The 15,296-nt window shown below is 37.8% G+C and overlaps 1 protein-coding gene across 3 annotated transcripts in view; it reads left to right on the forward strand.

Moving 5' to 3' along the window:
* Positions 1–400: 400 nt before the first annotated feature.
* LOC149088343 (2-oxoadipate dehydrogenase complex component E1) overlaps positions 401–15,296 on the forward strand; it is an 846,788-nt gene continuing 831,892 nt past the window's right edge. The window contains exons 1-2 of one of the 3 annotated variants that reach the window (XM_089247246.1): positions 401–624; positions 11,585–11,696. In XM_089247246.1, the coding sequence (XP_089103372.1) occupies positions 531–624; positions 11,585–11,696 (206 nt within the window). In that variant the 5' untranslated portion in view covers positions 401–530. The remainder of the gene's footprint in view (positions 625–11,584; positions 11,697–15,296) is intronic. The other 2 variants (XM_089247241.1, XM_089247249.1) reach the window with 2 other exon arrangements.

A 15,296-nucleotide genomic window follows, 5' to 3' on the forward strand; every position in this document is an offset into this window, starting at 1 on the left:
ATGTAATTTTACAAATTATACTTGTACTATAATCAATATATCGGCTCCGTCATACCAGAATCACTAATAAGCAATGTCCTTGCAAAAAAAGAAAGTGGGGAATGACATTTTAATGTTTACATCCATGTTTGTCCATCCGTGTTACTCTATGAAAATTATTTTTCTTAAATGTAAAAGCCATGTTTTACTAGGAGCGGGAGTGTGTGGCGTGAAAACGCTGATTGGTCCAAAAAAGCTAAATTTAAGGTTATTAACCAATCAGCATTGTCACGTTGCACTGTGCAGAAATTCTACTCCTAGGAAAAGACGGCTTTAACAATAGGTCTAGTCAAGTCAGCTTCAAAAAAGCAGAAAACGTGTTTTTTCTACACAGCTTGGAAGTTGAAAGCCCTGAATAATCTAGTCAAGTCAAGTCCCTGTTCACATGGTGAAGGTGGTTATATTCTTAAAGTTGTGTGACAATCTTGAAGTTGAAGTTACTCCAATTTTCGATTCACACACGATTCTGAGGTTGAAACGATAGAATAATAATGTTCAGAATTTTTCTTCGTCCTTGGCATCTCGATTGCTATGGTCGAGGTGTTCGCGCATACTGCAAAAATTTCGGGCTGTATGGTGGTAACGGTGAGTAATTTTCTGTATGATAAATAAATGCCCAAATGCAATTGAACCTTTGGCTGTTGTAAACGCCATTTTCCCCATTAAAATATTTTGATTTCGGTTATTGCTTAACCAGAATAAATTTCATTTTAATCACAGAGAAACTTCTTTTTACTCTCATTCAGTACTACTTAAATTATCGTACCTTGCTTCCACTTATGGCTATACTGCATGGTTTTCAGACATCAAAATGTAAGGCTAGTTTACACGCGGCAAGTGACTATTTAGGCACCTAAATTTTAAGTTATGGATTGTTCAAAAAACTGTTCCAGGGTCGGATTTGAGGGGTGCGAATGCGGTCGCACTATCCCGCGAAATCCCTGAAGTCGCCATTTTTTCAAAAGAAACCCTGTCTCAGCAGATGTTCTGGAAATGCGATTAAAATTTAACTATTTCCCCCCATTAAACGATTGGGGAAGGAGACTTTCAGTTTGCAGCTCGTATAATAGCATTTTTAATGTTAGTATGGCAGTATCGTATTTCAAAAAGAAAGAGCATGCAGGTGGCTGCATTCTTTGCCCCTGACAAGAGTCAGGATTTTCTTTCTGCCATTAGAAGCTAACAAGGTTACATTAAGCAAGAAAAAGAAAAATGCTTGGGGCATTAAATCAAAAAAGAGGCCACAAAAGAAATCTAGTTATTTCCATAGGGATGCTTCGGAACTTCTAAATTTTCAGTCATAAACACCACTATCTGAATCATACTCTCATATATTCCGAAAGATGGATATACAATGTGAGATTCTGAATTTTTTTGACAATTTTTACTACTGAACTTCGAAACAGGTGCAGTATGGTCCACCACGACTTTGGCGAATTTTTCCTCTCGATAAGTCGCCAAGACCGTCATAATGGGGCTCTAGGTTGCCGTATTTTTTAACATCTTTTCAGTTTTTGCTGGGTGATACCAGGTGGCGCTGACTTCGCCAAACAGGATTTTTTTCTTTTGTTCACCGCGTCTTTCCAGCGCGTCTCTTGGATTATTATTCCTCCCTTTTGTAGCTCACGTCATTGGGATTATTATTTCCTTATAATCTACTGCTCAGGTTGTATCATACTGTTTTATTATTTCGTTGTATTTATTACTTATTCATCCATTGCCATGCCTTCTGTCTTATCGGTTTAATATTTAAAATGAATCAACATAATTTTTCATTCCCGGATTCGTTTATTAAAAAAAGTGTCCGGGTTTTAGTTTGATGCATAGAATATTTATTTATTCAACATGCACGGATCCGTTTATTAAAAAAAGTTCCGGGTATTAGTTTTAATGCATAGAATATTTTATCCCCGGAATTCCTTATGTCCCGATCTGTTTATTATTAAAAAAATGGTCTAGGTGTAATTTTTTCAAACTATTTTTTCTATTTTTATGCTTGGTGGTTTTTATTATGTTTTGCGCGCTGATAATTTTTTTTCTGGCGTCCGTAGCATCTGACGGCCTTAGCGACTCTTCGTCGGGCCATCAGACATGTTTGGCGCCAAAAAATCGTCAAGCGGCGGACCTACGACAGCTGTTCCAAAAGAAAAATGTTTAGGGCTTCAAGCGAAATGGACACCACAAAAGAAATCCAGTAATTTTTTCCCCTTGAAACTTCCCATCTTGTTGGAGGTACCAATCAGTGGCGTAGCCAGGTTTTGGTGCATGGGGGAGCTGAATTGTGAAAGGCGCCATTTTTTTGTTCGTGCTTAAGGCGCAAACTTAAAATTATGCATTAGTGGAAAGAACTTTATAAATTTCCCAATTTACAAAAAAAATGTTTGTGTTTCAGTTGATGTTATTTTTCAAATTATAAATTAATTACTTTTCAATTGATTAATGTATTTTAATTTTTTAATTAATTTTTAAATTCATTTTATGTTTTGTGTACTTATACAAATGCAAACACCAAAATCAACTGGGAAGTCACCCTAAAAGGTTGGAAAAAATTTAGATTAAAATAAAAAAAAAAATGATAAGAGATAATTAAAAAATATAAAAAGGGGAAAAAATATATATTTTTCTCTTTTTAAAATTATTCCAAGATACGAAAGCACAGAGAAATCTTCATGCTTCCATTTAATCGCTTTTATCATGTTACACTCTTTTCGTAAGCACGTTTCACATGTACACTACTTCTACTTCATCGTGCATGTACTTACAAGAATTATGGAAGATAGTAAGACAGATTTATGGAATTTCTAACTAAATAATGCATGCTGGAAAGTTCTTTCTTATATTATGTGGGACCGTAACGTATATACGATGTCATAGTTATGTATGGTTTCAGTTCGAGAAGTTTTGCCATCTGTCTTCTATATTAGAAGTAAAACTGGCAGATGCCTGAAGTTTTGTGTTATGCAAATACCACGGTGAAAGCCTGCCTGAGGGGCGCGGTAGCCCGGTCGATAAGATGCTTGCCTAAAGTACCAAAGAATGTTTAGAGGTGTCGCGAGTTTGATACCCTGTTCGTCCTTGTCAGAATACTTCCCTGACACAGGGGTACAACAAAAAACGGCGACTTGATCACAGCAAAAAATTGCTGCTGCAGGGAGTCCCCCATCGAGGGATTAGCAGACCAACCTCTGGATGAGTATGAAAAACAAGCCTGCCGTTCGGAATTGGCAATAAATTGTAGGTCCTGGTCTAATTATCCCGCGTGTGCAGAAAATGACTGTGGTGCAACAAAAATGATCAAAGCCTGCCTGCTCTCTGCGGGAAGGCTTTCCAAACGAAAGCGTTAGCATTCGTACCTAGAAATTGAAAAAAAAAAGACTCGTTCTGGTCACTGCCACTAGTGGGGTTCAAACCGGGGTGAATCCCCCATGATGCCCACACGATCGCAGTGGTTATCACATGCTACTAGATTGCAGACGCATAGAGGGTGGCCTGAATCCAAAAAGGTTTAGGAACCACTGCTTCAAATGAATTAGTGTGCACCAGAAATAATCATGTGCGTGCGTCCGTAATATATTTAAGTATCGCTGAGGCGTGTTTTTAATGCCAATGCTCATCTTCCGAATCGAAGTGAAAGTGGCAGGTATATGAATTGATTGAAATATTTTTTATGTTTTATTATCTACTGGCTTCCTTTGGAGATACTATTTAAAGGGGAGTTCTCTCTCTCAAAGTTGAAAAACCTAGAAAGTCATTGTTCATAGTATATGTATATTCATTTCTAGTGAAATAAATTCATGCCATGTGTTTTATAACAAATCAGAAGAATGGAAATATGTCTAGTAATGAATGGTACAGACCAGCGCAGGAGTTCTCAAACCTTTTCCATCCTCGGTGTCCTGTTACTTTAATCAATGCTTGCCCGCGGCTCCTCAGAGCAGTTTAACAAAGACTCTTTGAAAAACCTTAGGAATGCTCCGCGGTGCCCCGACAAAGGTTGGTGACGCACAGTTTGAGAACCCACTGGGCAAGTTCTTGGACTTTTCTCCTCGCAATTTGACCAGAGGGCCTTCGGGTAAGTAGGCAAACCTCACGATGCCATAGTTCATATTAGAAAGTATCATAAGCGCTTGGATAAGTGCCAATTAAAAACTAGATAATCTTTTAAGACTCTACGTTTCGTGGACACTTTGTTTTTCTGAAATAGTATATGTATGTATCTTCAGTTACTTTTAAACTTTCCTCATAATACATAGACAATTCCAGGCCCGGTCCAGGTGCTTCAAGTGCAAAAGGGACTTCATGAAGATGAGATTCAGTTAAAATTTTTGAGAGCTAACTGTTAGGCGGGCATTTCTAAACAGGAGCCTTAGAAAAGTCCCTTTAATGGTCACGGCCCTGCGTAGACCACCAATGTGTTGTTGTGGGAAATCATAGCTGCCAAGTCTCCCGAATTTTTCGGGAATCTCCCGAATTTTATCTTCATCGCTCGATCTCCCGAAAAGTTCTTAAATCTCCCAAATTTTTACGAAAATCACAAAAATCTCTAATTGTCCCTAAAAATTCCCTACTTCATTAAAAAAAATCCCCGCTTATGAAAACAATCCCTAAGGAATTTCTTGTGGGGCATGAAGCCTCTTTTTTTTCCCTTTCGGAATGACGTCACACGTCGTAAATGGGAAAATTCCCTTTTTAAGGAAGTTTTACAAACCCTCTGATGGTAACAAGAAAGTTGTTTGTCTTATCGTGCAGGGAAATGGCTTAGCAGCCAATAGTCCTGGATAATAATTGAAGATTATGGTGATGCACATGTGGTCAAAATTTCTTTCGTTGAAGTTACGTACGTGCGATATAACAAAGCATGAATAATGATAAGCAAAAACATATTTAATCAATTTTAAAGATACTTATTCCGATGAATTTCCTTTCATCAAACGTTCCAGAAGAGGGCCGATTTTTCCTTTTTGTACAAGTTGTGTTACGGACATAAACATCGGTCATGGAAAGACTGCCATCATCACTCGTGAAATGAAAAAAAAAACCATCAAGCAAGTGTTACAAAAAGTCAGTGTTCTTCAAAAATTGACGGTGTTTTCCTTCATCTTCCGATGATTTTGGGGTCATTCGCGCAGAATGTTTGTTCACAGCGTTTCTGATTGAACACAATATTTATTTTTACATCATTGAAGTTTTTGCCTCCAATTTCACTTGTTTTTTGCGTAGGAATTTTATTCCCAAGGGTTTAACTTCCATGTGTGTAACATCCCTATTTTAATTTGACTTCAGTTTTTGAGTAGGGATTTTATTCCCTATGCTTCAACTTTTATGTTTGGAAAATCCCTATTTTATTTGGAAAAATCCCTATTGTATTTATTAGGGAGTGGTTTTAGCATAAAATACGGGTGTGCGCGAAAATCTCCAGAATTTTCATTTTCAAAAGTTGGCAGCTATGGGAAATAAACAACGCCCGAATAATAATATAACGCCCGAAATTCAGCTTTAAAAAGCGATGAGTATACACATAGTGCATTTTTATTATTTTATTTATAAAATATTCAATGGATTCTCAAAGTGTATGTGCTTGTGGCTCATCGCCACCCTTTTTTGAGGAACGTCTCCACGCGTTGGTGTATTGATGCATGCTCATTCAGTTATTTGTAGTGGGTTTTTTTTTTTTTTACATTAGGCCAAGGGGTTCTGAAACTGTGCACCGCGGCACCCTTGTGTGCCTCCAATCTTCGTCAGGGGCACCACGGAGCGGTGACCCTGACAAAGGTTTTGCGAAAATATTTTATGTTAAACAGCTCTAGGGAGCAGGTGAAGCTCGCGGATAAGCATTGAATAGGGGAAAAGGGCACCTCGGGTGGAAAAAAGTTTGAGAACCCCTGCGTCAGGCTATTCTGGACAGTCATAGATAAATTATGATGAAGTCGGGGGGGGGGGCCACGAGTGCCAAAAGTATACTGGGAATAATTTAGTTAACAAACACACCGGCCATAACTTTTTGCACTGAATAATTTCGCCGATTCGGCACACTGCTGTATATGCATAATGATGAAACAAACAGTGATTCGTGGAAATGAGAAACTACACCATGAAAAAATTCAACGCTTCTGAAAAAGTCACATTGTAACATAAAACTATACAATCACTATATAATACAGTACAATATATATTGTCGTACAAATATAGAAGACTAATTTTCTCTATATATCAGAGCGCTATTGGGCCAAGATAATAGGTTTTTTATTTACCCATTTTTTTAAGTAAAACTCTTCCAGAACCCCCTTTTGTGCTCCAAAATCTTGGGTTTTTTAGGGCTCAAAAGCTCATAGCAGTTTTCCACCTTTTCTTAGTCTTTGACACTGCCCACAAGCTAGTAGCTCTTGCCGAGGCAGATAACGTCACATTTCTAGGCGTTATAAATCTAGCTAAGTCCCCCCATTCATAAAGTGGTATTTCTAGCCTAGAAATTCTAGGAGCTCAAACTCTACCTAAGGCGCCCAAAGAAAAGGCGATACTTCTTGGAGCTTGAATATCTTAGCCATTACTTCATAGGTTCAGTGGTCTGTCCAATATAGGTTCCCGCATGGGCCCCTAGGTTAGAATCTTCTGCGGGCCCCTTCTGTAGTTGATTTATAGCGTGAAAAAGCAAAAAAATGATGATAACTGTCACGGGCCCCAGGGCTATAGCCCTGTCAGGCCCCCTATGTGGGGACCATGGGTTTTTGTGCCTAATTTCTTCAAAAGGCGCCTTAGTCAACAATGCTCTTGGTGGCCCTTCAGAACAGAATGAGCATTTCGTGAACGTCATATCCTCATACCTATGAAAGGTATTTCTTGGAGCTCTACCAAGAATGACCAATAGCAAGAGAAAAAAGAAGTGGGTAAGATTCTGCCCTTTAATAAAGGTGGGGAACAGAGACTGATCTGAACATGCTTCCAGATGAAGAGCTTTAGAGCAATTATCAAAAATGGTGATGAAAACCTCCACTTTTTTTCCCTTCTCTTAAGGATTAGTACAAACCCAGTCACTGTGAAACTGCAAGAGGCGCAAATGATTTAGATTTTTTTTTCCTTACTCATCATTTTAGTCAATGAAGGTAGAAAATGAAAAAGTCAATGGTTTTCAAGTTTTTTTAAAGATCAAAATTATTTAGAAAAATAGGCACCAATGTAGGCAAAATTTCGATTGGGGGAGCAATCGCTCCCTCTGCTCCCGCCCCCCGGCTACACCACTGGTAGCAATAGTGTGTACGAGGTGAATGTTTGTGTTACTGGATGTACCGATGCGCATTGATGCATGGGTCCATTGCATGAAGCAATGGAATTTTATTTGGTGAAAGAGGAAAAAAAATTTAAAGTGTACAAGTTGATGATGCTTGTTTTGTCCAGCTCTGTAATCTATTTTGCACAACCAAGGCCGCAACTATATGCTTGATCACCTGGGGCAAGTGCTCATTTTGGTGCCCCCTTGTAATGTTGAAGGTAAGGTTTGAGAATGAAAATTTCGCCCTCTCTGGTCCGGCGCCTTTTATGTTTTGTAATAACTATATAGTTTTATAAAAATATATTCATAGGCACATAGCATTCTTACACACACGATTCTCCATGTGAATTCCTCTGATCCAGTACGTGAACCTGTTGCCAGATCCTCACATTTTTCTCTCTAATAGAAACAGCACTGCTGTTCATACAATACAATATTTATGTACGATACAATTTATGCAATATACTATATACAATTAACAGAACAGCTTCAGTATAAGGGACAGGTTGGCGATTTTCGGCACCAAAATGTCGCCAAGGCCATTAGACACATTATGGGCGCCGGAAAAAGAATCGGCAGCATAGAAAATAATTAAAACAATATGAAAAATATCATGAAACACAAGAGAAATGAAAACATAAATAAGATCTGGATTATAAATATGATTTCTGGGTTAATAAATATGACGAAGCTGTGGGACACTATTAATGCTCACGCAACATAAACATGCTAAAACCAACAACCATAATTATAATAAAAATAATTATAAATTAAAACCCAGACTCTATTTCCGGGAATCCAGATTCTTTTAAATAAACAACGGTCCTGAATGTCATACAACTTATATAAATAAATAGGTCAGGTGGGGTAAAATGGTCATAAAAAGAGGCTTTTTCATATTTGCAGAGGTATAACCATATGAATTTTTCAAATATAGGATATCCTTTCGCTTATATTTTACATTACATTGTTAGAGAGTATATTAGCACATTTTTCAAAAATATTTTTTGAGTGTAACAGTTTATTTTCAGCAACTTTTTAGACCTCACTTTTATGACCATCATACCCCATGGGGTGGGGTAACGTGAGTAGTGCATGGGGTAAAATGGTCATACCAAATAGTAATGAAATTTTACACACCACCAATTTTACCACAGGGTGCTGGCGACTTATTGTCGGAAAAAAGTCAGAAAGTTGGCGTGTCCCTTATACCGAAGCTGTTCCGAGATGTAAAATTCTCGAGAATCAAGGAGAATATTCAAGAAAATTCTCTGCTATGACTACTATCATAAATAACTTCAGAATATTCTTGTAAGTTCTTGAGAATATTCTCCTGTTAATTGTAATATAGTTACATATAATATCCTTGAGAATATTCTCTGGAAGGACTACTTTTATAAATTACTGGGGAATATTTTTATAGAAAATAATAAGGATTATTTTGAAGTTATTAATAATAGTCCTTCCAGAGAATATTCTCGAACCTCGAATATTCACCTTGTGTGAGAAAAAATTACAAGATTTGTTTTAAGGTGTCCCTTTTCGCTTGATGTCCTAAGCATGTTTTTTGTTTCTTGGTTAATGTAGCCCTGTTATTTCTTTAGGCAGAAAGAAAGATTTTTTTCTGGGGTAAAATATGTGACCACCTCTTTGCTAATGCCATACCTAATAAAATAAAAATTATATTATAGGGCTTCAAACTGAAAGCCTCCTTTCACAATCAATAATAGTTTAATAGGGGAGAAATTAAATTTTAATCAACAATTTCCAAAACATCTGCTGAGAAAGAAAAGGGTTCCTTTTGGAAGAATTGCAGACCCTGAAGTTTTGTGGCCCGGTGCAATTGTTCTTTTGCACCCCCTTAAGTCCAGCCCTGGTCCGATTGCTTGGACATTTCCTGCCTATACTGAAATCGTTTCAGTGCTGATTTACTCCTGTTAACAGGATGTCCATCGTTATATCGTTTCAAGTTCATCTTCAGCTGTGAGGCTTTGCCCTTGGACGCAGACTTGTCTCGATTGATCTTGCACACATTGAGGGCGAACGTTTTCTTCACCACGTCTCTGTTGACGTAGAGGCTGCGCTTCTTATTGCGATTGATGTGTTTTTGTGTTGGTTTTGTTTTTTGGCAGTGGGATGTTGGATAATACAGAATTGTTGGATAAGTGAAGGTCAGATACTCTATTTTGCTCAGTAAATTAGTAATACAGGGCGATTCAAAAAAGATACGAAAAACTCTTGAAGAGGTACACGCCAATACAAACAATTGTTGTCAAAGAAAACATGTAACGCAAATAGGCTAGCACATTTCGAAATGGCTGGTCCACAAACATATAAATTTTTATCCTGTTGAAATTTATCTGGAGAGAAAGAACAATATGCACGCAAATGTGACCTGCGAAAGAAGAAGAAACAGGTAATCAGTAGTTGAGATAAAATGGACCATGAAATAATATATTATCTGTTCTAGGCTGATTGTAAATTAATATTGTTTTAATTATTGTAATAAATTAATGCTTAAAAATGAAACGTAATATGTAAAAAGTTTCTCATGTTATCTACCTATTGTGTTCAAAATATTGTCTGAAAGCATTAATTTAGGTTTATGACAGTTTAAACAAGTTTTTGACACTTGTCATATCAAAAACCCGACCCTGATTATAATGTGGCTGTTAGACTCCCCTGATTAAAAAAACAAATAATTTTTTGTATAAAGCCTTCAATTCTATACAAGGATGATGTCACTCTCCGCTACCATACGAAGGTTTTAACAACTGGCACAGAGGCACCAAATCTGTAGTCTAGTGGTCTAGAGCGTTCACCTGGAAAGTGAAAGGACATGGGATCGATTCCCTGCAGAGGCAGTTGAATTTTCTCTCTTCCCAAAAATATATCTTCGCAACAGCCAGTTGTTAAAACTTTCGCCTTGAATTCTAGCAGTAATTGCTGATTCAAAATAATAATAGATAGGCTTTTGACTTTACTTTTCATATTAAAATTTTTAGTATGCTCATTTCTTTTACCAAAATTCATTAAATCTGTTAAAGAATGGAATATCATGCAGGTTGGAAACACATCCACCAATTGTGCAAGAAACAAATCTTGTCGATAGTATTTGTTTTATTTAGTTGATGCTGAATGGCCCTTCGGTTGTACATCAAGTGAATTGAGATACCTGCACCATATGTGTGCTGAGTTGCCACCATGCATTTCATGCATGGTGGCAACTCAATAAATTACGTGAAACATTACAAAACTAAAGCTGAATAAACATTTTCTCAAATATTAAAATGTTCGTACAGCTATAATATAATCCCTTTTTGGTGAGAAAAAATGTGACATTAAATTAATGGATCTAAACAGTAGAAAAAAACGTTTTGCACTGAATGCAGAGTGATCTAAGTTTAAATTTATGAGAAAAATTCAGTGTATTTTGGTTTTTTTCATGATATATGCTTTAATATTGGGTATTTTATATTTGACATCTAATTTTTTTTCAGCTACCTTATTGGACAATTTGTCAGTTGTGGCATTTGTATTTTCTTTTGTAAGAATGTTAATCTACCAAGTTAATTGGAGGTGCGGTAGCCCAGGTGGATAAGATGCTTACTTAAAGTACCAAAGGATGTTTATAAAGGCGTTGCAAGTTTGATACCTGGTTAGACCTTGTCAGAAAGCTTCCCTGACACAGGGGTATAACAGAAACGGCGACATGACCTCTGAAACAATTGCTACCACGGGGAGTCCCCCCATCGAGAGGTTAGCGCACCAACCTCTCGACAAGTATAAAAAACAAGCCTGCCATTCGGAATTAGCAATAAATTGTAGGTTCCGGTCTAATTAGCCCTCGTGTGCAGAAAATTACCGTGGTGCTGCAAAAATTATCAATTGCAGTTAATTGGTACTCAACGACCTTTCATGTTACATAAACGCAAATTTTTGGTGTTCATATTTTTATTCGTAGTTTATTAATTAATGCTGAATTAAATGTGAGAGATTAAGAGAAAAAGTAGTTAAATTATATGAAAATATGCATTCTTGATGATTAACAAGATTTGTTTTAATTAATAAAGTCAGTTAATTTTAATCAATAAAATACAATATAAGCCTAAATAAAAAACCACAATTTTTTTCAATTTTTTTACCCTGAAATTAAATGATTTTTACTATAGGAATGCCTGATTTGTTTAACAATTTGATTTTGTAATGAATTAGCTTTATTTGCAGAGGTATCACCATAACTTGGTTGTTTTTTAATGAATGATTTGTTCCAAACAGATGGAAACATCGACTATGCTTATGATAAATTGGACAGATGGATTTCATCATACAGAAAACATGGACATAAAATATCCCAGATCAATCCTTTGTTGCCATCTACTAACATTCAGTAAGTCAAATACTCTGAACTTTCTTTCTTGATAAAAAATATTGGGGTCATTCTCACAAAACTGGCTTGAATAGAGTCCCAAGCAATTTACACAAACCTAGCAATATTTTTATCTACCATTGTTCTATTTTTTATTTGTTTCGTTTCTATTCCTGAGTTTTTCATGAGAAGATTTCACCTTTACTACAAATTTTTTTTTTCTGAAGAAAATGTCACTCCTTGCTGTTTTTAGCCCATTTTTCACACTTCTAAAATTATTTCTTCACTACATTGTCATTAATTAATGTGTTTAATTCATTATTCTATTATTAATTATAATTATAGAATACTCATAATTAAAAGTAATAAATTCATGATGGTTAGTTGATTCATTAAAATATAGGCTTTGACTTGGTAAAACCCAAAATTAAAACACTTGCAAACACTTTCATTTCGACTCATTTCTCTGAGTTTTACCAATTTGTCTCGGTAAAACCAAGGGTTGGGTTTTGGACGTGGCAAGCATCAAAGACCTAAATGAAAGGTTTTGGATGATGTTAAGAATGAAATAGGTATGTAATATAATAAACTTTTTACATATTAGCAGAGATGGCACTGACCTTCTATAGCACATCAAATACTCAGAATTCTGGAAGAGGACGAATAAAAATTGATTCATGCATCCTTTCCTAGTTCCAAGAAAAAGAAGAAAAACCTCGCGACCTTGAAAAAGTTGTTTTACTACTTTGAAGTACGAATGAAGCATTTTACTGTACTGTATTGATCAGGGTTGGGTTTTTGACGAGTGTCAAAAACTGGTTTAAACCGTCAAAAACCTAAATGAATGCTTTGGGATGTTTCTAATAGAATAGGTATATAACTTAATGATGAACTACTAATGATGAACACTAATTTATTAAAATTGAAACAAAATATTAATTATAATTTGCGATTTTGAATTTGAGGTACAAAATGTCTAGAATAGATATATAATTAATAGTATGGTTCATTTTTACCACGTAGCATCCGATAACATGTAACTAATTTTGCGCATTTTTCTACACCTAAACGATTTCTAAGTTTTGAATTGACAAATCCAAAGTTAGAAAATACTCTTTCAATGAAGGCTGGAGAAACCGCGAGACACCCAGGCTCTGTCGCAAAAAGCAAGGTAAGCACTTCGCCCCCCCCCCTTCCCCGGAGGGGGGGGGGGAAACAGGGCATCTCCGGTAAAACCAAAATTTATTGATACGTCAAAGATTACATATAGTGCAAGGAAATCAAAAATTATGTAAATCGAAGAATCAAATTAATCAAGTTAAAGTAAAGTGCAACGGGCACGGATAATAAATAATCATGGAAAGTTGTATAAAATCGTATCGCAAAAGGCGCAATCAGAAATTTGATTGATCAATCAAGGATTGTATCAAATGACAAGAAGGGCAGAGCACCTCATTGCACTCCGGCAGTTCAATACAGTCAGTCTAATTTCTCCGAGACGTCATTAATTAGGTTTGGGATTCATCCTGCTCCTCGCTCGCAAACAGTGCCACCAGCGCACTGTCAGGGTGAAGACACGGCGATCTCCTTAACGGCGCTGGTACCGGAGTTGCAAGAGCTGGAGGAGACGGATCCCTTATCTTCTCGAGATGTTCCTCAAGGAATTTCACCATTTTTCTTATCTTTTCCTTTGATTCCTCTCGACGTAGTATGCCAAGCATCCATGGTCTGTGTAGATGGGCAGCCGGCGAACAGAAGTGAAAGGGCATCATTTCTGGACAGCATGTGGCGTAGTGCAGGGGCGTGCCAGGCTGAAGACAAGAGCATTTATTGCTAGCAATCACTAAAGCGATGTAAGGTTGCCGGGAAAGGCCCATGACCGGTGACAAATTAGATGAGCTTTCGTGACCAGCCCCTGCTCCTAGTATCTACTTTCTTCATAACTTCATGAGTTGATCTTCCTGATGCCTCCGGCATATCCCAATGCAATTGCCAATTTGCTATCATGTCCCTCCAGAGGAGTGATTTTGCGTGAGAAGCTGGATATAAGAGTTCATCGTAAAAGACTCCGGTATTGGTCGCTTCTTTGGCCGCCGCATCCGCAAGCTTGTTTCCCCACTGGCCGTTGTGGGCTTTTACCCAGGAGATGCGTATTGATGGGTGAGATACAAGTATACTCCTTATCCTTCTCGCCATTGCGTTTTCAGAGAGCGGGTTTAGAATGGCCTGGAGACTTGAACGGCTATCCGATCTTATTACAGTCTGCCTCCTGTTTGTAGCTGCATCCAGAGCTGCTGTAAATATAGCGAGCATCTCAGCTTGATATACTGAATTATTTTCTTTTAGTTTAGCAGCCCATTTATGCATGATCTCCGTTCCCACGGTTTTTATACAGGCAGCTCCTGTACCTGATTCCAGTTTAGAGCTATCCGTGTAATATACGATGGATTTCTCCTCAGGTGTATCATCCTCCGAAGATTCTATTAATACTTGATTGGCCTGCAGAGATTCAGCAGGATGCGAGGTCCAGCCTATAGTTTTTTGCTCGAAGGCGTCCGGGACTAATGTTTCCTCTAACAATGGATATGGCTTGTGAAGCTTTAGAAGACGTGTGACTCTTGTCAGGAATTCTATCTTGAGGGATAATGGCGGGAGCCCCAAGATCACCTGAAGAGCATTCGTAGGTGTAGTTCTATACGCACCAGAGATATATAGAAGGAAGGGTCTTTGTATAGAATCGAGCTGTCTGAACATCTGGACCTTGGGAGAATGCCATATTGAAGCTCCATAAGCTATCATAGGCTCAACCACTGTCAAGTAGAGGGATCTCCTCAGAGCCCGTGTCAGTCCCCACTGTGGTCCAGCCATCAGGCGCATCTTCTAAAGAACACATGGCGCCTTTCTCTTCTGTTCTTTGATGTGATCTTCCCAGCTAAGTTGCTTATCGATAAACACGCCTAAATAACATAGCACGTCCGTTTTCTTGATGGTTTTCCCTTGGAACCAGATGGTGAGAGGTCTTTTCTTTGATATCCATAAGAATTTTGTCTTAGCCATAGAGAGAGTGAGCTTATGCATGTGCAGCCAATTTGACACTGTTCTAAGGGCTTCTTCTGCTAGATCACCTGATCCCTTGACAGTAGGGGCAGATGCAATTACCAAAAGGTCATCAGCATAAGCCTGAACTTCGACGTTTGAGGGCCAATTAATTTTCACAACTCATCCAGAACAAGATTCCATAACAAGGGGCCGGAACATGAGCCCTGAGGTGCACCCTTTTGAAGCTCTTTCACAGCTTTTCCCGCATCCGTGACCAACACTGCTCGGCGGTTGTTCAGAAGGTCCGATAAGATTACCTTGAGCTGTTGTGGTATGGGCGCTATTGCTAGATGGTGGCGTATAGACGAGTATCTGAGGTTATCGAATGCCCCTTCTATATCCAGGGATATGATGGCTACGTCATTACCTCGATTTCTTTGCGTCTTAACCTCTTTCATCATGTCTGAAAGCGCCATTTCTGCTGAACGACCTTGTCGGAATCCATACTGGTTGGCATGCCAGAATCCTTGCCTCTCCGTGTAAAACATGACTCGTTGTACCAAAATTTTTTCCAGTACCTTC

The sequence above is a fragment of the Pholcus phalangioides genome, unplaced genomic scaffold, assembly GCF_987345545.1.
Source record: "Pholcus phalangioides strain wild (caught in Gottingen) unplaced genomic scaffold, Ppha-v1.0 ptg000003l_1, whole genome shotgun sequence".
Taxonomy (NCBI): Eukaryota; Metazoa; Arthropoda; class Arachnida; order Araneae; family Pholcidae; genus Pholcus; species Pholcus phalangioides.